This window comes from Neolamprologus multifasciatus, chromosome 18 (assembly GCF_963576455.1).
Source record: "Neolamprologus multifasciatus chromosome 18, fNeoMul1.2, whole genome shotgun sequence".
NCBI lineage: Eukaryota > Metazoa > Chordata > Actinopteri > Cichliformes > Cichlidae > Neolamprologus > Neolamprologus multifasciatus.
This window is the reverse complement of record NC_140456.1, coordinates 27666103-27690242: the sequence shown is the minus strand read 5'-3', so window position 1 is coordinate 27690242 and position 24140 is coordinate 27666103. Positions and strand designations below refer to the sequence as shown.

General features: G+C 41.4%; 1 protein-coding gene across 1 annotated transcript; it reads right to left on the bottom strand.

Moving 5' to 3' along the window:
• Positions 1 to 1634: 1634 nt before the first annotated feature.
• On the bottom strand, positions 1635 to 5669 carry LOC146498196 (uncharacterized protein CXorf38-like). The gene is made up of 6 exons (XM_085141172.1): positions 5432 to 5669; positions 5087 to 5218; positions 2957 to 3079; positions 2605 to 2754; positions 2296 to 2496; positions 1635 to 2189 (listed from the first exon to the last, which is right to left on the bottom strand). Exons 1-6 carry the CDS (start codon positions 5633 to 5635, stop codon positions 2058 to 2060), a joined length of 942 nt encoding a protein of 313 aa, XP_084997298.1. The 5' UTR covers positions 5636 to 5669; the 3' UTR covers positions 1635 to 2057.
• Between the last annotated feature and the right edge of the window lie 18471 nt (positions 5670 to 24140).

Genomic DNA, 24140 nt, shown 5'->3' with positions numbered 1-24140 from the left:
GTCTGTCCCAGAAGATATGTGAATCGTCTCAAGATAATCCACTGTCAGTGGCATCCTAAAAAAATCATCTCATTTTTATCTTCCTGTCAGACTCTTCCCATCAATGACCGTCTTTGTCAAAACTCCTACAGATATCTTCCTAAATCCCATCAGGGGTAATTATATGTAAATCTATCTCTCATTTCACTTTGTGGTGCTGTGTGAGCTGTGCATGTTTATCATTTAGAAAATATTTTTCAGTATTTTATTACTTTACACATATTATGGCATTTAACATGTTCATGGGGTTTAAAACAGAGAAAAAAGGAAAAACCTGCCATCGCCTGACGTGAATAGTTTTAAAAAAAAATGCCTGGTAAAAAAATCCTCTATCTAGGACCACCGGATGAGTATTTGGACTCTTGCTGAATCAGCAACATGTCAGATGGTACAGACCTCACTTTCACCTTTTCACTGGTCCCCACACAAGTTTTCCTGTTTAGATTACCCATGTACTTGACGGCTACAGCGCTCATATCTGCACTCTCTGGAGGGTTTGTGAGTGATAGAGAGATTTTTAGGGCTGTCATACCTCTCCTGTCCCCAGCATGGCTGTCATGATTAACAAGCATTTCCAAATAGAACAAGAAGAAAGTTCACTAGCCTGCCTCTCAAACTGAAAGAGCCCGGTGCCAGTGGAGACGTTATTTAGGAGGTTCCAAGAAAACAACCCCCTCGCTCTCAAGCAGCCCGGATTAGTTGTTTACAACTGCTTTTACCTCCTGTGCTACGAGTGGTCTCCTGGCCACAAAGTAGAAACAGGAAATCTGTATGTGGTTTCTAACCACAGTCTTATTTTCATTCGCTACTCATATCTCAGGCCCAGACTCAGAGCCTCACTCACATTAAAGCATAAACACATTAGAAAAAAGTAGTTTTTACTTCGCATGCATGTGTCAGCACACAGGGTGCACAGCTGACAGCAGAGCCATCATAAAGCACACGCTTATGAAACAAATAGAATAAAAGATTAAAAGAGCAGGTGGTGGCTGTCGGCTGCTCTGTGCTGGCATCGTCCTGAGTGCACTGATACCCAAGTTTGAGATAAACCTGGATCCATAAATATCACTTTTGATTAAGTACAGTTTGGATTTGGCAAATTACAAACCAAGTCTCTCTCTAAAGTCTTTACCATCCATTTTTAAGTCATTTTGTAGATTTGGGTTGGAATTTCTTTTTTCTTCTGATGTTTTGTCTGCCATCTAGTGGGGGCCTTAAAAATAAAGTTCTGTCTGGGTACTCCGTCTTCCTCCCTTCCTTCCTTTTTTTAATTGTTTTTCCAGTTTACTGGTGAGAGAGAATATCAACCAAAAATCCAGAAAAACACAAGTTATAAAATACAAAGATTTGTATCCTGTCGCAAGTGGCAGCATATATCTAATCAAGCACTCTGACTGCACTTTAATACTATTTTATGTACGTATATACACATTCCAGAGAGAAAAGACTAGCAGCTTGCAGCTCTACCCCTCAGCCTCCTGGTAGATGCAAACTATGTTATTAATTTAATAATTAAAATCCTACGTCTCCTTGGTTTGTCTACACCAACCTCCTGCCCAGCTGGGTCATGACAACACTGAATCAGCCTTTCACGGTTGAGGGTTAAAAACTATATTTTTATTTAGATTTTACTTCTTTACATCTTTTAAAGTTATGGCTTAAAATAGAAAAAGAGCTCAAATGACCTAAGACGCTAAATAAAGTAATGTTCCCTTGCCCAGCTGCCAGCTGTTTCGCCACTTATTCGTCATGTGAACTACAGCTTTCCATTTCTGTATTTCAGTTTTGACAATGACTCATAAGGTGCCCATTTTTTATTACAATCAACTGAAAGTTAAGACTGCAAAAATGTGCAAAAAATCGGAAAGACTTCAAAAGACTTTTTTTCAAATATTATAATATAAATTTTTTTAAATAGAGCCCCACTGTGCTTAGATATAAAGCCCTCATCCTTCAGATTAAGTCCTGAAGTTAAGCTATTTTAAGTATATACACGGACACAGAACACAAAGTGCTCCTCATTCACTTCCTCCTCTTCCTTTTTCTTTGGCCATTAGAGAGTTGATGGTTTGCAGCTCTGCAGAGAACCTCTCATTAAGATCTTTGTTGGTTTGCAGGAACCCTCCCAGACTCTTCAGCCGCTCTGTGTCCTAAAGAAGAAGCAGTCAGCACAAGTCATGAAACATACTCCTTTTATGCATTATGTGTAAAATGCATAAACAGAAATGAAGGAAGGCCTTCTTTTCCTTTTCCCACCTGTGTCTGGCTATCAGTATCCTCATCAGCAGCTTGCAGCAGCTCCTGCAGAATCTCTTCTAGCAACTCAGCCTCCCATTGGCCGACATCAGCACCCGATTCCTTATGGCTGACAAAATCAACCTCTAATCCATCGCCCAAGTCACCAGAATCCATTTGATCCAAACCAGACACATATATTGACAAATTGAGGGTCAGCATCTGGGAAAAAAATACACAGAAACTATTACAGAACACAAACACACACAGACAATAGTTCGCTTCTATTGCAGGGCATTTCCAGCGGTGGCGCTACACAAACACGCTTACCTCGTCTATTTTGTTTCCAACTGTTGCCATCTCAGGTACGTGTCTGAACTGATTCACAAAGTGGTTCAGAGCGGTCCAGTAGTGTTGTATCCAATCATCTGTCACATGGTACTCAGAAGAATGCATCAGCTCGTTCCTGCATCGGATCACCTGGAAGCAAACGAACACGTTACAGAGTACCGGTTAAAACTATCATCACACTCTTTCAAGTCAATCTGACCAGCCATAGCAGGAATACAACTCTGGAAAATTATAAGACAACAACTGAATTAAATTGGAAAAAAGTATAAAGTTTTTACACGACTAACAGAAAACGTAAAAAGTGCCCGTTTGAACAAAAATCAGTGAGTACCTCTCTGACCAGTTTTGGATCCACAAATGAGAAATACTTGCAGTAGTTGATCAGGTTAAGCAGAGCAGGGGCGTCGCATTTATCCGCACCCTTCACCTTCGCCTGACCTCGTGGCATGAAGGCCTGCAGACAGAGAGAGAGAGAGAGAGAGAGAGGGGCTGCCATTAGCTCCATGCACTCTGCATCTTTCTACAAAATGCAATGTTTACATTTTTTTTTTTACTTTTAAAGTCAATTGTTGTTATTACATAGTACTTAACTTCAAGATATAACAAGAATAATGTTGTTAAGCAGCTCCAATCCAACGAATGGTTTGCAAAGACATTGAAACTCACCATCTTCTCTTTGCTCTGGTGGCTTCTGACTGCAGACTTTGACAGTATATAACGATATATATCGGATGACGATATAAAAACGTCTATTGTTTCATTTTACGCTATCGTTTGTTTCGTGGTGTCGCAAAATAAACTGTTTATGGCAATATTTTTTCATTGTTTTGATGGTCGCTGTAGTGGCTATATTAATTTCTTAAAGTTCTCTCTTTCTCTTATATTTAATATAACCACACTACGGACGGACAAGCGCCTGTTTTTATGCGTTGTGGTTAGCAACAACGACGGTAACACCATCGCGTGTCCGCTTGTTTATGTTCCACATAAACCTTTCACAATAAAGCTCAATATCCTGTTGAGACTTTTCAAAAGAAACTGAATCACGTGAAAGACCAGATTATTTACGGATGAGAAGTAAAAAAGAGACGCCAGGTGCTAAAAAATAAACCTTAGACTCAAACGTTAGAACAGGCTTTTCCCCGCAGCACGCTGTGTAATAAATACTTACAAAGAAAACGGCAGCCGTTACAACTTATGTCTAATAATGTATAGTTTCATGCATCGACTCCAGCTACATGACGTGCAGCTGGAAACACTTCCCGCAAGTCGAGCTGCCCGAGATTCACTGAATTTACAGAAAATGTTACATTTTTGTGATTTATATCGTTATCGGGACGATAGATGTCTTAATATCGGGATATGAGATTTTGGTCATATCGCACAGCCCTTTTTGACAGTGATGTGTAATCTCTGACGAGCTGCAAGTTCAGTTACAAAAATGCCTTTTTGACTGTAAATTTCAAGTTCCTATGAACAGCTGCCCAATGCAAAAATCCATGTCAGAACTTTTACCTCCTAATGTGGTCATAAACTAACAAGAAAACATCAGGCAGGACATGTTCATCACGCACAAAAGAGCCTGTGTGACGCTCGGAAAGAGTTCCCGATGCCTTCAGCAATCACCGGCTACATGTATAATTACTATGGTGAACTGTCTGCAGTACAGCGGCAAACTTTGGCTATGTGTCAGAAAATAAAACCATTTATCAAACAACTTCAAATCCTTTGTCTAAGATGGAGCAAAAGTGCATTTTACTACAAAAGCAAATCAATAAAGCTGATTTTCTGTACATTCAAAGGGGTGAAAAGGAAAAACAGCACACAATACATTTATTAAACTTCTTAAATTAAAGCTGAAAGCCTGCACTTCAGCAACATTAGAACTGTGTCATTGTTAAACACTTTATGAGTCTGTATGTTTTTGCCCTGCGCTGACACAGTTATTATAGCTTTCTATTTTCTAATTAGTTTTCGGTTTTATTTCATTCAGTTTTGTTTTGAAGTCACTTTCATTTCAGTTACTTTCCGTTTCACTTTTTATTGTTTGAAAATGCTTAGAGTTTTAGTTGTCATTAGTTTCAGTTTCTAGTCCTTTTAATTATTTAATAAGCTGACTCAGTCTTGTTAACATCAGGAATCTCACAAACACATCCAGCAAAGCCTCATCAGGGAAGTTGTGATAAGATTTCTTTTAAGCCAAACTAACCAAAAATAAAGCTTCCTCTATATTTTTTATTTTTATCTTAGTTAGCAAGTCAAAGTTCCACCAAGACTCAATTTTATTTTACTTTCTTTTTTTAAGTTAGGTTTTTCACACATAGTTTTAGTTTTTTGTTTACTTTTAACTTTTACTGTTAGAAACATGCACCTCACAGATTCTGCTGCTGTTTCTAAGTTGGGGCAGCAGCTCATATTACAGCTGCGTCTCATAACGCTGGCTTTGTTATGTGCTTCCTACCTTTGCCACCTCCCAGTGGTCTGTCCTCCAGTATGGAGGGAAACAGTTGTCCCAGTTGACTGTAACATCAGGCTGCCTGTGGTGTCTCAGGATCGCCTTCTGCCACTCTGAACACACCTTGCATCCCGACAGCTACACAAACATAAACATACTTGCTGCTTAAAACCTATGTGAGTTAGTGCGACAACAACAACAGCAACAATAATAATAAAAATAAGCTGAAGATCTACTGAGAGCACACGGCCTATAATAAAGGTGGCAATAAGCTCATAGTGGTTGTGGTTGATCACCTGCCACAGGTAAGGGCATTTAAGTGGCACCAGCGCATTAAATGACGAAACACACCTTATTCCCTCTCGGTCTACATGAATCCCTGCACGGGCTTCGGAGCACAGCGCTTTGATTAAGCAGATCTCCGTGGAAAGCCCTCATGTGTCGGTCGGTAAACGGGAGGAGGCCATCCTTCAGTATGAGCAGACAGCGTCCCGCTTTCAGCCAGTTTGTGTACTCTCTGTCGTTCAGACGAGCCGCCAGCTCCGCGCGGACCATCTTCAACTTTCTTCCTGTACACGACACAGAAGCAGCGCGAGTTCGCCTTCGTCATTAGCGCCGCCCACTTTGTGCAAACTGGCCGCAAGATGGCGCCATTTACTTTGCTACTGCTAACCTATTGGCTTTCAAGAAATATGGCTCTATTCAAAGGTCCTAAAGTGCTGTGTTTTAGAAATAGGTGTTGTGATTTATCCGTGTTTCTGTCACACAGAGTTCAAATGCCTGCAGAGAACTGACTTGAGGGCATGCTGGGGTGTGGACTGCTTTCTGGCAGACATTTGTTTGTCCAGAGTTATAGTGTGAGGGTTTAAAAGAGCCAAAGCTACTCCTGCGCAACAATTAGTGGAATGAGCTGTCACATTTTATCTAAAAGGAGCTCATTTGTGCATTTCTTTCTCCCCCTTAAAGGTTCCCATTGATCCTGTTGGGTTGGTAGCTTTTACTGATACAGCTGCAAAGATTAAAGGCTGACTCATGAGCGCTGCAGCTGACGCTTCATGACAGAGTCGAGATTATTACTGATGATAGCCCGTAGAAACATAACAGCAGCAGCTCCACGCACAGCAGCATTACAGGAGCAAAAAAATAGGTTGAGCTGACGAGTAAGAAGCTGTAGTTTGATCAAATCTTGGGGACAGCTATTTAAAAATGCATTCTAAATGTAAAAAGATGATAAATATTTGACGTTACAGGGCCAATTTATCCTCATTACAAATAAATAATGAATGCATCATAGAAGCAAACATATTTTTCCAGGTATTTGGATGAACAAGATGGGATTTCTACTGCCACCTTAATGTCCTTTGATGTTAGCGCCTTGAAGCACCAACTGCAGCAGTATGAGAAGCTGAGGAAGAACAGCCCTCGTTTACAGTGCGATCGAGTCAGCATTAGCAGGTTGAACGGGTGATGCTGAAGTAAGTTTTGATCGCTCTCTATTCCAGTGTGTTCCGCACTTTGTGTTGCTTTGTTTTCACAACCAGATTTATTTTCTTTATCACTTGCTTTATGGTCAGGTTTAAGCACCAAGGCTTGGTTAAGTTTACACACCAAAAACAAAAGATTGTGACTGGGTTAAAACGTACACATTAAAAATACAGTTTTTAACACTGCACCACTAGATGTCAGTAGATTGTTGATTGCAGGTGACTGAATTGTTTTCTTACCACTCCAAATTCAAGTACATAATGGACGCTGTAGGACATGGCGGCGTCCACAAACTGGAGCCCATACCTGAGCCCCGTGCATTTTCTTCTGTTTTCTTTTCTGTATTTTTAATGTCCAAGTGTCCATATGTTGGACACTTGGACTTGGACTTTGTGCATATCTGAGGGACGCTTGAAGCTTTGACACAGTATTTAAAACCTTATGAGTGAGAATAGATTGACACTAAGATACTTTTATTTATTTCTTTGCAGTTACACTAAATCAAGTTGCTTTCACAAATTTTAGTCTTTAATCACTGAGACTTAAAAGCAAACTGTAAAGGCAACATTGACTACCAATACAGATTAAACAACTGGGTTAACAAGTCTGTGCCTATATTTACCTATTTACCCATAATGAATGCATGGTGAATGTTTGCTCTCCTGTAAGCTTTGCTTTGGTCTGTAGCTGGCTCTGAAGCTGCTGCATGACCTGCTTTGTTCACTAGCGAGTTTCCAACTGCGTGGGGCTTTTTCACCAAAACTGTCTGGCCAGTGCATCTAAAAAACACACACACTGATGATAGCTTGCAAGAGCTATAGACTGTAAATAAAAGGTGCATGTTGCCTCTTGCTGAAAAGTGCAACTAAGGAATAAAGTCTTTTAAACCTCTAAAATTAACTAAAGCTTGCAGGAGATTAAAACAAACAGACTTTGTACTGAAGATATCAACTAAAGTTGAACTAAAGCTAGACTGCACTTTAATATAACATCCAATTAGTACCACAACATGAAAGTCAGGTAATCCTTTATTTAACTAGGCAACACATGAAAAACTTTCTTTTTTACAAGTCTCCTGAGGAAACAGTGGAAGGGATCAACTGTTAAAACAGTGCTCCATTTGTGGTGAAGGTTTTAGTTCAAATTTGCAGAGCATTATTACAAATGGTACTTTTAAAGCTGCAGTCTTTCTGATGGCCACCAGGGGGCATTGGATGAAGAAAGAAATCTCTTTGTATAGAAGTGAGTGAGAACGCAACCTTACTTCTCCCTTCATTTATGACTCGAGTAAACATTTTCCTGATGACTTTACAATCTCAACATAGTCTCAAGCATTATTTAATATAGTCTGATGTTTATTTTGTCAATTATGTATATGTATTTATAGTAAAAACAAAAGCAAGAACACAGGATATGACCATAGGCAATATAAAAACATTGGAGTAGTTTCATAGTTTCCAGGTTGGGAGAATGAAGCCAGTGAAACAGCATGCTTGTGGAACAATGAGTTGTCAACCGTAAGTCATGAGCCAATGAGCATTGACCTTCTCATCACATATGGGTTTTTGTTATTGTTGTTTTGTTTTCTAACCAAGATGCTTACAACATAACATGTTCAGTTTCAAAATACCAAGATGGTGACGTGTTCAACAAAATCCAACAAAACAATAAAGTTGTAGAATAAAACAAAGCAAATAACAGCACGGTAAGGAGACAAAGTGGGTTTCCTGCGACAAGCTACACTCTTTCCCAGATACGTGATTAGATGATTTATTGTAGATATAAAAATACATCAATTGAAAATCTAATTTTTCCAGCTTTATATCTGACAAGATGACGACATCGATACCATATCTAGCTCTAAGCAGGTCAGATCATCTTATACCTATGTGTAACGTATTACCAAGTGTGATTCCATAATGTGCTGGAGCTGCTACATTGTGCCAGTCCCTTATGAGAGGTGGCATCAGCAAGCTGCTACATCTGCTGCCTGAAAAAAGGAAGACTTGGATACCCAGAAGAGCCTGGCCAGCAGCTGCATGTGCTGACGTCCCTGAGGCTGCTGCTGGAGGTGTTCATCAGGGAGGAGCTGACAGATACCATGTATCAACTGAGACTTGGGGCTTGCCGGGGGAAAGAAACTTCTAACCCCTTGCTATTTCAAGCCTGAGCAGTATGGAGAAACATCCTGTGTCAAAAGAAAATACTCCCAAAAACACTTGTGCTTAACATTGCACCTTCCGTTTTTTAGAAATATTGTGATTTCTGGTGATGTGTTTCCCCACACTGCTGTAAATAACTGTCCAAACTCAGACATCATCACCATATTTTGAGCCAAGTTGTGGTTTCACACCATAGTATTTTTTTTCCTGTTCTCTTTAGCTATCTAGAGCTTCTGCAGCATCAACAGCAAATGTCAGCTTTTACCATCAGTATTAAAGGAAAATAAGCTAATTTTTCAAAAACTGGCAATCGATATTGTATTTATGTTAGGGGTAATGGTAGAAATGACTAAGATGCTTGGTTTACCAAACAATCAGCTTATTCATATTCAGTCGAGGTTTATTACAAACAGAAATATGAGCTGACTGCAGACCAAGGGGGAAAAAAAGAAATTAAAAACTGAAACTTGTCTCAAGCACAAGTGAATAGATTGCCATGAAACTTTGAAATAAGTAGGTCACCACATGGAGCATTTATCAACCTAATTTACTGAATCATTTCTGGTTCCAACAAGATTGCACTGTAGCATGCAAGAGTCGACTAACACAAAGCTCTGCTTTCATATTACAGGAAAATCAGATCCAAGAGCCAAAAACCCAGGGACACTCCAAATGAGAAGTCTATCAGGAAAAAAACATCACTGGTTTGTCAGTTGCTACACTATTTTGACTAGGGTGACCAAATCCCGGCAAGCTAACTGTGCGGCAGAGAATATGTTTGTGTGAGGAAGTTTGCTAATGCTCAGAAGCATTTAGAATGTAAAGTAAGTATTTGAATCCGGACATACTATAGGCATAAACAGAAGCTAAAATTTTACTGTAGTCTTCTTTCTTTCTTTCTAGTCTTCTTTTTGTCCCAATAACCTTTAAAACTGTTGTTATTTCATTTGCTGTTGTGGCTCGTAGTTGGGTCAGTTGGGTTTCAGTGGGGGTGCATCCAGCAACGGTCACGTCTCTTTCTGAGCTGCTGGTTTCTTGTGAGATGCTGACAAAAACATTTTAAAAAAAGAAAGAACGAAAACTCTCGGAGAATCGACCTCCACCAGTTTCAACCACTTTCAACAAGTTTCAGTTTTCACTGTATGTGCGTTCCTTTTATTTGGGGTATTTTCTTTTTCATTTGTGTATTGTGACTTTCTGGTAGCTTGCAATTTCCACTGTGGGTATAGCGTAGGCAGCAAATACAGTGAAATCTTAACCTGCAGGAAACCCTTGATGACTGGCTTTCTTCACAACCATTAGATACACGGCAGACTTTAGAAAAAGTACCTGTTTTTCAGGGTTGATTTTTGAAAACTAGAGCCAGTAAAATGTGGAACATTGTATCAATATGTGGTACAGTCCCACACCAGGTCACTCTAGTCCAGACTTTAACAAAAAAAATCAAAGACAACTAAACTCTCACCATCAGCTTCTGGAAGAGGCTATTTCTTTGAACCAGGAATGAAGCTGCCCATATGGAAAAGATATATATAAATCTTATAAAGTTTGTATCTGTCTTGTGTGAAACTTGTATGAAAAACATACGAGAGTGAAAACAGATGTAAGATCCCTTGAAAAATTATATAAATGAAACTTGTATATTTTGGATACTTACTAAAACAATATATGAAAGTAATAAGAAAGTGGCCACTTTCATGAGTAAATCATATAAGCCTTATATGATTCACTATATGAAGTAGGCCACATCTTATGCAAGTCTTTTATACGTTTTTTCTATTTCTTTTCCATATGGGTGAACTGCAGCAGAGCGTCCTTAAGGAGATATTGTAGTTTTGTCAACTATAATTAGAAGACTAAAGACTGAAGTTAGAAAACATAGTTCAAATGACTTTGCAAGTCAAAACAAGAATCAGTCGGAGAGCGTAAACCTCCACCAAGGCAGTTCACTCTCTGGGCAGTATTTACTTTTCAGGGAATAGCATTTAAATTTGTATACATACATTTTTTTCTTTGTCCTTTTTAAATGTACTTTAAAAAGTGTGTAGTGCAGTAAAAGAAGTGCAACGTGCAGGCTTTAGTTAATTGCCCTGCTTAAACCCATTTCAATATATTTAGCATAAATATATTGCATTAATTTCATTATTTAGAAAAATTCACTTCAAGTAAAAGACATTTTGATTAAATATTTTTAGTCTTCCCCCCTTGAAAGAAAGGGTGGTCAGAGGTCAAATGGGACATTGGATGCAAACTATAATGTGATATTTAGAACCCTATATACCAGTATTATTTCCTCAATGTCAAATCTGAGTCAAATTTGAAGCTAAGTTTATCAATAAAAGACATCTTAAGAAAGTTCGGCCTTATTTGACTTTAAAGAAGAGGTCGGGGGTCCAAAGTAATGTGATCTTTAGAATCCCCACATTAGTGATGGGATTTCCGGCTCTTTTTAGAGAACTGGCTCTTTCGGCTCGGCTCACTAAAAAGAGCCGACTCTTTCGGCTCCGAACCGGCTCTTCAGGTTGTTTTATTGCTTTAATTAATTTATTATTAACAATAATATAAAATTATGCACATAAGGAATTAATAATGTAAAAAAAAAAAAAGTGGTTTTATTTATATATGTTTATATGTGGTGGCCCCTAGAGACAAAGCACGTACAAACTCCAAAACACATTCCTAGAGTTAACTGAACTTCCAAAACAGAGCGACCCTAGATCACTTAAATTACACAATTGAAAGCATATGTGTATTGTTTGTGTATTTATACACAAGCACTCATATATATTCAAATAATTTAAAAAGAATGTTCATTTACCTGTTACTACCACACACCAAATCAGGTCGTTGGTACTTGCTGGCTTGTGTAGCCATTAGGTAACAAAAGCTCAACACTGCGCCCTAGCATCCTGGAGCACTTCTGTTGTGTTTTGTACGTGCTTCTGAGTTTTTATGTGTTTTGGAGTTTTTACGTGCTTCAGGGTTTGTATGTGCTTCATAGTTCGTACGTGTTTTGAAGTTTGTACGTGCTTTGTCTCTAGGGGCCACCGTAAATATACTTTTATTTATTCACTCCACATAAAATGTAATAAATAAATCAAATAATACAAAAACAAACTAGTCACAGTTCAACTTTTAACTATATAAATGTTCAGCTTTTTTCCTTTTGAACCAATTTAAAGTGAAACAACACAAAATACTGCAAACCACAACACAATTAAATATAAATTAAAATATGAAAACAAAAAGAACATGCACATTCTCTGTCATATGGGCCTGCATGAATAAACTTTCTGAATCCTTTATCATCCGCAACTGAAAATAGTTGTGGATGATTACTATACCTTTCTAATGTGGCGTTGTTGTCCCTGGCTCTCTTTCTCTGTCTCTCCCTCCCGCTCTGTTCCTGTGCTACTGCGAGTGTAACTACCGTCTCTCCCCCCTTTGCCCAGCGCAAAGCACAGGGCTCGCATGCGGAGTGAAGCAGAAAAAAAGTGCGATAGCGAGGGTGAGAGAAAGAAAAAAAAAAAACACGGCTCGCGATAAGGAGCCGGCTCGTGTCATTCACGTTTCGTTCGCGACCGACACATCACTACCCCACATATCCTTATATGCCTGTAAGTTGCCAATTACAAATAATGGCAGAAAGAAGCATAGTTTAGCTCGATATAGCATTAGCAGAATTTATTCAAAACTGTTTGAGCTATACAGACAGAATAACAAGCACGCATGTAAATACTTAACACATAATCTCCTCAGCGGATGTAAGTACTTGTAGTTTAATATTGTCAGATGGCGTATTACCACACAAAAATACCGTCTAAATATCAGCACGCTAGCAAGTTTGTTATGAATATGTTAGCATGCTAGTGATGTTAGCTGTTAGCCTAATTAAAGCCTCACAGCAATACAAGCATGCATGACTGTAGACTCTAATGACTTTGCTCTATGTCCTTTTCAGACTCAGGAAAGAAATGAAAGACAAACAACTCAGAAAATTCTTTTTTTTTTCTTTTTTGTTGTTAGAAGATTTGTTTGCTCTGTCCTTTGTTACTAACAGGAGGTGATTGACTGCCTCCTGCCTCGTGCATGCTGGGATACACTCTAGCCCCCATGACCCTGACTTTGAATAATGATGGAAGTGTAGAGGAAAAAAAAGAGCAAGGTAAAAAGAGTAAATCATGATTCTGTGTGGGTGCGTGCAAGTAAGCGCTGCACAGGTTAACGGGCCTACAAATGAAGCTGATATAAGCAGAAACAGTCACAGGAATCCCAATTAAAAGATATCACGTTACAATTATGAAAATGAAAAGACGTTTGTGTTATATCAAATAATTTCATCTTTACATGAAAATTTAATTAGTCTTTTAGGATGTACAGAGAAAAACAAATATCCCTCTATCTTTGTAATTGGATCTCTATGGATTTGATTATAGTTAAAGTAGATTAGACACCCTGGAGTATGTGTGTGGGGGTGTGTGCGTGGGTGTGTGTGCATAAATGAGCTGGGACAGTTGCGGGGACGCAACAATATTAATGTGACTATGTGTGTGCTCGTAGGTAGAGTGTGTATATAAATACATATATGCATTTGTGTGCACGTGTCAGAGTGTGTGCATGTGTGTGTGCCTACAGTCCCAGCAGGGTGTTTTTTTAAAGCGGTGGAGATCAAAGAGACATTAGTATTCTGAAATAAATCACATGCTCAGGCCTCACTGTGTGGGTCCCCAAACACATACACAGGAGACACACACACTCTCTGTCTCATTCTCTCCATCTCCTCCTCTCTCTTCCCCCTTACCATCTCTCTCTTCAAAAGACACCACCACGAGCACACACCTCCATCACCACCAGCACCTCCACCACCACCGCTACCCCTACCCTCTACCTCATCCCCCCCGTCCCCCTTCTCTCCTGGCCCCTAGCGGCCTTCAGAGCTATCTGCTTACTGGCTCTGAATCCTTTGTTACATCCTTTCAGTTTCTCACGTTCCAACTTGAGCCCCGTCTCCTCCCTCCGTCTGCAAATAAGCAGGAAAATGCTTTGTCAGAGAAAACTGTTGTTCATTGCCGAAAAAGTCAGAAACGCAAAGTAGGGGGTTTTGACAAGTATATCCTAAGGGAGAGACCTCTCATTCCCCCCCACCCACCTCCCTCTTTCTCCTTTTCTTCTCCCCAATCCCTCCCTCTTTCACACCTCTGCCTCTCTTTCTCCCACTCGCTTCCAGGCTCAGGAGCAGAATCATATGAGGCAATGGTAATTTATTTCTGTTTTTGGCGCGTGAATATCTTTTGGGTGAGGTGTGAGCACTTCTAAGACTTTTGACAATGTTATAACTCACTCACCAATTCTGAAGTAATGAGAGCTGTTCTGCCGGGCGGCCGGCAGCAGTCGGACTTTGCTTTTCCCTGAAAGATGGCCACTGCTTTTGCCAGTGGGGGAAAAGTAAGGAAGAGAAGTGAAACGAAAAAGAAGAAAAATGATTGACATGGTACAGCTGGGAGAGGAAGAAACTCATTTTTAGCCACAGAATTAGAATGAGTAGAGCATAAATGCCCCCTGTAGCTGCCTGACAGTTACAATATCCATGAGATTTAGGGTTTTTCTTTGTGCTTTGTTGTTTGAGTGTGTGTATGTGTGTGTGTGTGTGAGTGCATTTGCATGTATGTGTGCATGTGGGCACGTGTGTGGGATGGATAAGTTTAGGCCAATGTGTACATGCATGTACTTATTTATGTGTGTGCTTGTAACTGTGTGTGTATGTGTGTGTGTCATTTTGATAGCCACCCACATGAATATGCAGATCAGTTTTAGAGAGCGTATGTGCTCAGCATTAAAGCCCACTCTCCACTGCTGACCCAATTTCACACTGCGGTGTGTGTGTGTGTGTGTATGTGTGTGTGTGTATGTGTGTGTGTGCATGCGTGCACTCCCTTATCAATGCATTTTGCCGAGCTTTGGAAAATTGTGCGGTTAAGACGGAGTCGTCTGAGTAGGTGTGTGTGTGTGAGAGAGAGAGAGCTGACCTGTGAGTGTTTATAAAGAGAAAACCACATGTGATAAGTCTTGTCAACACGTTCGCATTCCCAGTTAAAAATTCACATTAATGCATGCTGACCAAACCCACAATGGTAAAGCAGCTCAACAACCTGACAACAATTCTGTCTTTATTTCTCACACAAAATCTGCATGTAGTCTCCACGCTTGCCTCACTTTGACTGTAGCCTTTTCAATTTAATAGCTATAATCAAGCTGTAACAGAAATAGTTGGACATCTCTGCAAAATCACTTTACAAGAGTTAGAAAAGAATAATACCACGTTGATAGCCACAGCCAGTGGGCAGCTATCTTAGCTTAGCAGACTATCTATATTTAATCATGGCTGAAAAAAACACTTAAAATCTCCTCCCTTTAGCACAGCTAAAGGCTGATAAAATCCATGTTTAATATTGTACACTGCATGTAAAAGGCAGACGTAGGTAAGACTGAAAAGTAAAGCCAGTGAGAAAGTGCTTCAAATCTGCATTCTTTTTTTACCACCCAGCAGGGTGCAACTCCATTGGTTGCAATCACAGACAGTACAAAAGATGAAAGTAGCTGCCATGATGTCCTTTAGTGCTGGCACATTGATTCCGTTCATCTGGATGCAGCATTTTCACATTTCATCACTCATCCAAGTGACTTCTTCAGTCCCAGCTGACTTCCTTTCATTCAGTATGATCCATATCAAATGACTGAGCCCATTAACTCATCAGGAAAGTGTTTACAGAGGTCAGAACAGACAGAAAGTTGTTTTCCCACAGACTTCTATACAACTGGAAGTCTTTTTGCAACCAGAGCTTTCTGGAGGTCTGAAGGCCATGTGTTGGATGTGCTGTATTTTCTACGGTTTTCTTCACCCAGATAGTGATGGTGTCAAGACCGAGTAAGCGTCTGCTGTTTTTCCACTTCCTTCCTTGTTTACCTGCACTTGCCTTCTGAGTGGAGCCTTGGTTCCTCACCTGCCCTGCTCATCTGTCATCCATTGACAATGATCAGCGAGGCTAAGGAGATCAACAAGGTTTTGGAAATAAGGTCCGATGACTGTCCCCAGTCAGCCACCGGTTTTAACTGCGCAAACCCCGTTTTCAACTCCCAAGGGAGCCCCTCCTTCTTTTGCTGCTGCTGTCTCTCCTCAACTCATGCTGGTGCTTTGTGACACTGTTTCCAGGGTGCCTGAACCCTTTTCCGGGTAACTGGGTCGGTGCAGGGTTTCCTATTACAGTGCTCACTAGTGTCCTCCAGGGAAAGTTTTACAAGTCCTTATTGATCAAACGAAGGATCAGTTAGCCTCTCACGAGGCTTGGTCTCTATCTCGTTCTATCTCTCAGGATTGCCAATCGCCTAAGAAAGAGAGAGGCAGAAAAGAACTACAAGTGCCATAAAGCCTTGTTGCGCTCCTTTCCAATCTCTGCATCTGCTGCTCCACTTCCCGTGTCAACATCCACTTCAGTTACCTTTCCCTCTTCCCTGAGCCTATGCAAATGGGCTGTTCACGACTTTCGCCGGAGGAGAGAGAGAAAGACGCTTTCACTTACGCAAATGATTTTACTGCGGAGCATCGGATCATTTTCTTGCCACATGTCCAGTTCAGCCAAAAGGTTGTCCCCACTGGTAATTTCGGGGATACAGACCTCTGACCAATTCCACGCCCCGGTTACTATTGCCAGTGTCTTCTAGTTTGAATCAAATTTACTTACCCACTTCACTTTGTCATTCATTCCGGTGCCAAACGGAACGTAATCGACACCAGGCTGTTTAAACTAATAAACCTGCTGGTTATTCCCACTTGAATCACCCGTACCAGCCACTGCACTCAAATAGATTTTCACCTTAATCACTCACCAAAACAAACCTGTTTGCCTGGTCACCAGGTAACCACTGACAGACTCTCTCGTTCTTCACCTCCGCCTCCACAGATACGCCCTTAATCCTCGCCACCCATGGTTAAAGAAACACAATCCTCACATCGACTGAACAGATCACAATATTAGAAGCTACAGTTTGTTTTGCCTTGCTAACTTCCTCACCTCAGCTATACCCTCAGGAACTCAACAATCATAACCCACCGTCTCTCCACCACCAGATCTCTCTCCAGTTCCCACAGAATACCATGATCTGCAGGAGGTTTTCAGTAAGGACAAGGCGCTGTCTCTTCCACCTCACAGGCCCTATGACTGCGCTATTCACCTCCTTCCCTGAGCCCAGCTGCGCTGTAGCAGACTCTGCAACCTGTCACCGTCCAAGATGAGGCCATTGAGAAATACATCCGTAAGTCCAGGGCAGCTAGCATCATCCACCTGTCCTCCTCCCTGGTAGGTGCTGGTGTTTTCTTTGTTGTCAAAAAAGACAAGACACTCTGTCCCTGTAATAACTTTAGAGGTCTAAATTAAATCACAGTTAAAAACAAGTACCCACTACTAGGGATGCACCAATACCGATACCGGTATTGGGTATCGGCCTCGATACCACATTTTCTAAAGTACTCGTACTCGTTAAAAGTCCCCCCATACTGAGGACCGATACCACGGTCTGAGACCTGTCTATGTTAGACACGAAAACAAAGGCGGACTGTAAATTGTGCTCAGCGAAATTGTCCAGAGGAGGCTCAAAAGGTAGCGCATTTAACACAAGTAATTTAATCAAGCACCTAAAATCCCAACACGACAACGAATACAAAGAGTTTACCCAAGCTTATTTACCCATGCTTATTAGCACAGAGGAGCATAGCTGATGCTAAAGCAGTGGGACGGAAAATAGTTGGGCATTTTAAACATTCCGCCTTAGCCTACTCCCGCCTCGAGGACATTCAGGGACAGCTCAACCAGCCAATAAAGAGACTGCAGCAGGACGTACAGACGCGCTGGAACAGCACATATTACATGCTCCAGTCCCTCATTGAGAAAAAGCGAGTGCTGGGCGTGTATGTGTCCGAGCATGAACTCCCTGACTATCTCACCGCTCACCAATGGGCTCTTATGGAGACGACTGTTGCCATCCTCGCCCCCTTTGAGGAACTAACTAAAAAAGTGAGCAGCTACGACGCCCTAGCCTCTGATGTCATCCCAGCTGTGATTGTGCTAGTGAGACTTCCAAACAGAGAAACAGACGAGGACCACAGCATCAAGACAATGAAAGCAACCTTACTGGCAGCTGTCAAGAATCGCTTTAGTGACGTCGAGACCAACCCACTGTACTTAATCTCCACCATACTCGACCCAAGGTAAAGTCTGTGTGCTATAGGTATTCAATGAGTATAGCTACAGTACTAAATGTAAGATTATTTTACATCTGAAATATTATATATTTGTAACTAAAATACACGAATACAAATGTATGCAATATATATAATATGAAATACATTTCCCTTATTATTACCAGAAAGTCAAATGGCTGGCATTTGTCACAGTGGTTTAGGGGAAACTAAAATCAGTCATATTTTTCCACATATTAATACATTTATGAATTTTGTGCAGGTATAAAGATCGCTTCTTCTCCAACAACACTGCTCCAGAGGCCAAGCTGCACCTGAAGCAGGAGCTGCAGATGATGTCCAGAGGTTCCCCACTTTGGCTAAAATAGCCCGTAAATATCTCTCAGCCCCATGTAGCAGTGTGGAAAGTGAAAGGCCTTTTAGTTCAGTGTCACACATTATAGATGAAAACAGAAACAGTCTGACTGCTGATAATGCAGAAAAGCTACTTTTCTTAAAAAAAACCCTGCCACTCACTTTTTCTCTCCATTAAGTGAGTCAATTTAGACTTGATGTTAATACCTACCTCAGTTGCACGGACTGCCACAGTTCTATGTCGGTGGATATTGTTAGTTTATTCAAATATTGTGCACTAAATGGCAAAGATGTTTATTAATGCTCCTTGTGCTGTCCAAAGCGGCAGAGTTTACAATAAACTGAAAAAAATACTTGAGTTGCACTGTCACTGTTTAAATTTTTTTTTCATAATTATCTATTCTGTAATATGTTGCATACAACATGCTTTTCATTATAAATAAATGTTCCAATTCCAAACCAGTCCCTTGTTTGTTTGTTTTTTGTTAAATTATAGGACTAAAGCTGTTACCTGTAAATTTAAATCATGTTTTTATTAAGTACTCGGTATCGGCGAGTACTGAAATGCAAGTACTCGTACTCGTACTCGTTTCCAAAAAAAGTGGTATCGGTGCATCCCTACCCACTACCCCTGATCAACTCTGCCTTTGCACTCATTCACGGGGCCACTATCTTCACAAAACTTGACTTACGCAACACCTACCATCTAGTTGGCATCTGGCAGTAGGATGAATGGAAAACAGCTTTCAACACACCCCTAGGACATTTTGAATATCTGATTATGCCATTTGGCCTCACCAATGCTCCAGCAGCTTTCCAGGCCTTAGTTAACAAAGTTTTAAGGGATTTTCTGAATATCTTTGTGTTCGTGTATCTAGACAATATCCTCATTTTCGCCAAGACTCTGGAGTAGCACTAAATTCATGTCCACACTGTCCTGCACCAACTCCTTGAGAACGAGCACATGTGAAAGCCGAGAAATGTGAGTTATACTCCTCATCTGTCACATTTCTCACTTATATTTTGGCAGGAGGATAGGTGAAAACCGACCCGACTAAGATACAAGCTGTGAACAAATGGCCCACTCCCTTATCATGCAAACACCTTTAACGGTTCCTCTGTTTCATCAATCTCTACCGGAATTTTATTCGGAAGTACAGCCAGGTATCCACACCACTTACTTGCCTCACCTCCACCAAGATTCCAATATGTCTGGTCCTTGAAGATGAAGCAGTTTTTGTTAAGCTAAAACAGTTGTGCACCTCACACCTCATAGCCATTCATTGGAGAGATGAACACTTCCGATTCTGAAGTTGGAGCCATGCTCTTTCAGCATCCAGGGCCCCAACGTAAGCCGCAACCCTGTGCCTTCTTCCTGTGTCACCTCACTCCTGCGGTGAGGAGTTATGATGTGGGTGACCGGGAGGTGCAGTAAGTTGTAAGTAAGCTGTCAAGTTGGCCCTAGAAAAATGACGGCAACTGCTAAAAGGTGCTAAGCAACCTTTCATCATTTGGACAGACCACAAAAATTTAACCTATATAAGAATCGCTAAAAGACTTAATGCTCACCAAGCCCATTGGCCTCTCTTCTTTGGTCGCTTTAAATTCTCAATCTCATATTGTCCAGGTTCCAGGAATATCCAGCCTGATGCCTTGTCCCACCAGTTTTCCACCAACACTGATCAACCAGAGCCTGCAAATATCCTTCCTGCCACCTGCAAGGTGGGGGCCATCACCTGGGACATGGAAGACACCATGCATCAGGCTCATTAAGACGAGCTCGACCCAGGTCCACCAAATAGCCACTGTGTTCCCACTTCCGCCCGTGCAGCTGTTATTCACTGGATACACTGGATACATAATTTGGTATGCTATTTGTTACCATACTTTCATGTTACTCCGTTAAATAGCTGAATCACACTGTCTCATAATCACCATTTAACAATATAAACCTGAGGCTACAACCCCACACACAAACACAAATCCCTAATGAGGACACACATCTCTAATACAAAGCTGACCACACAAGGCAAAGATGAAAACCAGCACAAAATTCAATTCAATTCAATTAAATGTAATTTATATAGCGCCAAATCACAACAAATGTCGCCTCAAGGCGACATTTGTTGTGATTTGGCAAAAAAGCTATCGCCACAGTGATTCTGCTTTAGAAACCTGGACAGGTAGAAAGGATGTTGCAGCCTGACTGCTTATCTGCTTATTACCTGTCATTTCCTCTTCTGACACGGAAACTAAAATCAGCAAATTGTAGTGCGAATGCAAGAACCGATAAACAGGATCAATATCCACGGAAGCCTACTGGGAACCAGTTTTCTACAAGAACCAGTTCTTGATCCCCATTCCTAGACATCTATTTGTTTTGCTTTTGTCAGGCTAAGCTAACTGCCTAGCTGAAGGTTCATATTTAATCGGCCAGTGTGATGTCTTTAGTCTTTTGTCACATTGATAGATTATAAAGCAAACAAATCCACAAACATCTCCATGTCTTGGAAGAAGCATTCTCCCAAATCATTCAAATTAAATGTAGCATTTTATTATTAAAGCTCTTGTTCAACAATCGTGTGAAAATTATAGTTAACTAACTTAATAATAATAATCCAAAGGCATGATTAGACATTTATTTTTAACATCTGTCACAACTTGGAAAAATATCACCTCCACTTATACAGGTCTGACAGATGTTCTGGATTGACCTCCACACTCATCAGTAACTACTCTGCTCATCCCTCCAATTTTGTATACACAGGCTAAACTTTTGATGAGTTTCAAACTGCAGCCACTCTTTTCTTGTTTAGTGTTTAGTGAGTCGCAACAGACATTACATCAGCTGACTTCCATGTTGTCAACTCAGCAGAGCCAGTCAGCACAACCACGCAAGACATGCTGGCACTGCATCAAGCCACCAGTAGGTGGAGATGTTGAGTGGCTGGAAGCCCAGTGGCAGTGCTGAGGTAATGGCTCTTTGGTCTATTGTTCCCTGTAATCATCTTCACCCTCCACCCTCTCCCTCTGCCTTCCAGTCCAAACTCCCCCTCATGGACTTCAAAGGAAAGGAAGGAACTAGAAAATAAGGTGAATTAATTTGCCCCTCTACCCCATGCCTACATGTTGCAACGGATATGCTTTTTAATTGCTTGTGCTAAATACATAACCCATTTTTGTATCTTTTACAAAAGGCGAAATGATGATGTGAGTAGAATCAATGCAAATGCTAGAAGCTCTCATGAAACATTAAAATTACCTCATGTAAGCAAGGCACTTTAAAAAACGAAAACAAAAAAAAACAAGTTACTGTAAAAGCACAGCCCGGCCACCTCATGGTTTAATAAGGTCTGGCACCCTGTGCTGCAAACTCTGACAGACATTCCTCTGCATCTTTTAACCCTCAACCCAGAAGCCTCAGTGCAGACTGAACTCTGTGAAGTAGATCAATGGGAGGATTATCGCAGGACCAAGATGCCAGTTATAGAGCAGCTCTGTGCTGCCTCAGTGAGGGGAGAAGATTGAGAGGCTTTCCTTTGATCTTGTGCTGGCGCATCTGAGAGGCCCGCTGCTGATGATAATGATGCTGAGGCCCATTGCAGAGAGCCTGGCTGGGGCTCGGCCCCGCTCTTCCTCCCATTCCTATACTGGTGATATAAAAGGCTGGTCTGCGGAGGTTTTGAATGGCACAAATGGATTTAGCCGGACAGATTGCAGATTCATGTGAATTTATCCCAACAAATGTTTTTTTTTTCTTTTTTTCCTGGAAAGGAATGTGATTGATGCAACAGTGGTGTGTGTGTGTGTGTGTGTGTGTGTGTGTGTGTGTGTGTGTGTGTGTGTGTGTGTGTGTGTGTGTGTGTGTGTGTGTGTACGTGAGCGAGTATGTATGTGCTCCAGTTGTTTCCTCACATTAGATCCAGCTGAACACCTCTGTCCTCTTTCAAGGACGCCCCTCCCTCCAGCATGTTTCCATTCCTCAGCTTCTCAGGCTGTCTCTCCCACACACACACACACACACAAACACACACACACACACTGGCTTCACACACTCTCCCTGTATGTGACAGGCAGCGGTGCTGGAGATAGCTGCTGACATTCTGGACAGTAAAAGGCTTAAGGTGAAGAGCGTGTGTGTAAGTGTGTGTTTGTGTGTGTCCAAAAGGCAGACAGAGGAACCTCGCATTTCTTCCTCCACTGTATCTCTGCTTCTTATCTGAGTGAGCGCTGTTGTCACACACACAATCTCTAACTCCACACCGATGTCTCATTCCTGACTGCTGCTGTCATTCTATTGACTCTGTTTTGCCACAGTCTGACTGTTTGCCAAAGCTCGATGATTATGATAATAGGATATGCGGTCAGTAATCTCTTAATTGGTGCTAAGTGGGAATTAGATTATGCTTTTGTTAATTTCACAAACCGCTCTAGTTAACCAGATTAGCACAGTGCGGATTAGGCCCAGGATAACGACCGAGCGGCAAAGGTTAGCGACTGGTGTCGGCCTCCGGTCACGTCCACGCTGACCGGGAACACATTATCTGATTGGCTGTCAGTCAGATTTGGCAAAATCAAAGGTGCGAGGAGAGCCGATCGGCTGGCAAGCAGGGACAACCTAGTGTGACTAGCTGGAGGCGAGACAGTTTGATGAGTTTGTGAGGACAACTTTTAATTGCTTCTGTGTGTGTTATGATCTCAAACTAACTCCAGACTCCAGAGCCCATCTAACACCGCCTTCACACATAGTCATGCTCGCCTCTCTCCAGCAGTGTTCTGTTATTTCTTTACTCTCCCGTCTCTCTCTCATCCCTTTGCTCCTAAAGAGCTTTTCTGTTCAACTGACCTCCTATCCACTTCATTTGATGGGCCCCCGCTAAGAGGACTCCATCCTCTCTCTCTCTCTCTCTCTCTCTCCCTCTCTTTTCTTTTTCCTCATCCCCCTCCCTCTTTTTCTCACCGTCTTTGCTCTCTCTCTTTCTGTCTCTCATCATCGTCCTCCCCGCCTTGCTTCCCTCGCTACCCCCCGTTTATGCTGTGGCCCAGCGTGGGTGGCTGAGTTTAATGAATTCTCTTTTCTCTCTGCAGCCAGGCACTGATTTCTGATTGTGAAGAGGTGTGTGCATGGGAATGTGTGTGTGTGTGTGTGTGTGTGTGTGTGTGTCTGTGTGAGCAAGTAAAGCACTTATGCACATTTTTTTTCTCCACTGGCTTTCACTGCCACGACTGTGATCATTTCATAAGTCTAAATAAATCTCGGCCTTTGTCCTGATCAAGGCTTCAGGTTGCACTTCCGCTGTCTTAAAGGAGAAAGTCGCCGGCTGTCAGCTCTAAAATAGATTTGCCCCGGGATGTGTCTGTTGTTGTGAACGCTACCTGCTGTCTCTTGCAGCCAGAAACATGAGTCAAGAGTCTGTTTTGTCCTCCGTCTGTGATGCCTAACTAATGCACAGGGGATCAAAGATGCAGTAAATGACTCCGAAAGGTATCTTAGACAAGACACAAATAATGAATTTTAGCTGACTGCGTTCAGTTTTTTTGCTGTACATACACTATACCCCCAGACTGAGTACACCCCTGTGCAACATCATTCAAATGTGAGTATCACCTTAGTAACTATACTTCTTAAGTTTAAGTGCATGGTGTTTGATCTCAGATGTGATTAAAATTCAACAGGCCAGACAGACGACAGTGAACATACGCATTTAATGCAAGCAAGCACACCCCTGCAACCAGTGCAATGTAAGTGATACACATGTAATTTCCAATTAAGGCAAACTGCCTGAAAGAGGCTATGAAAGAGCCT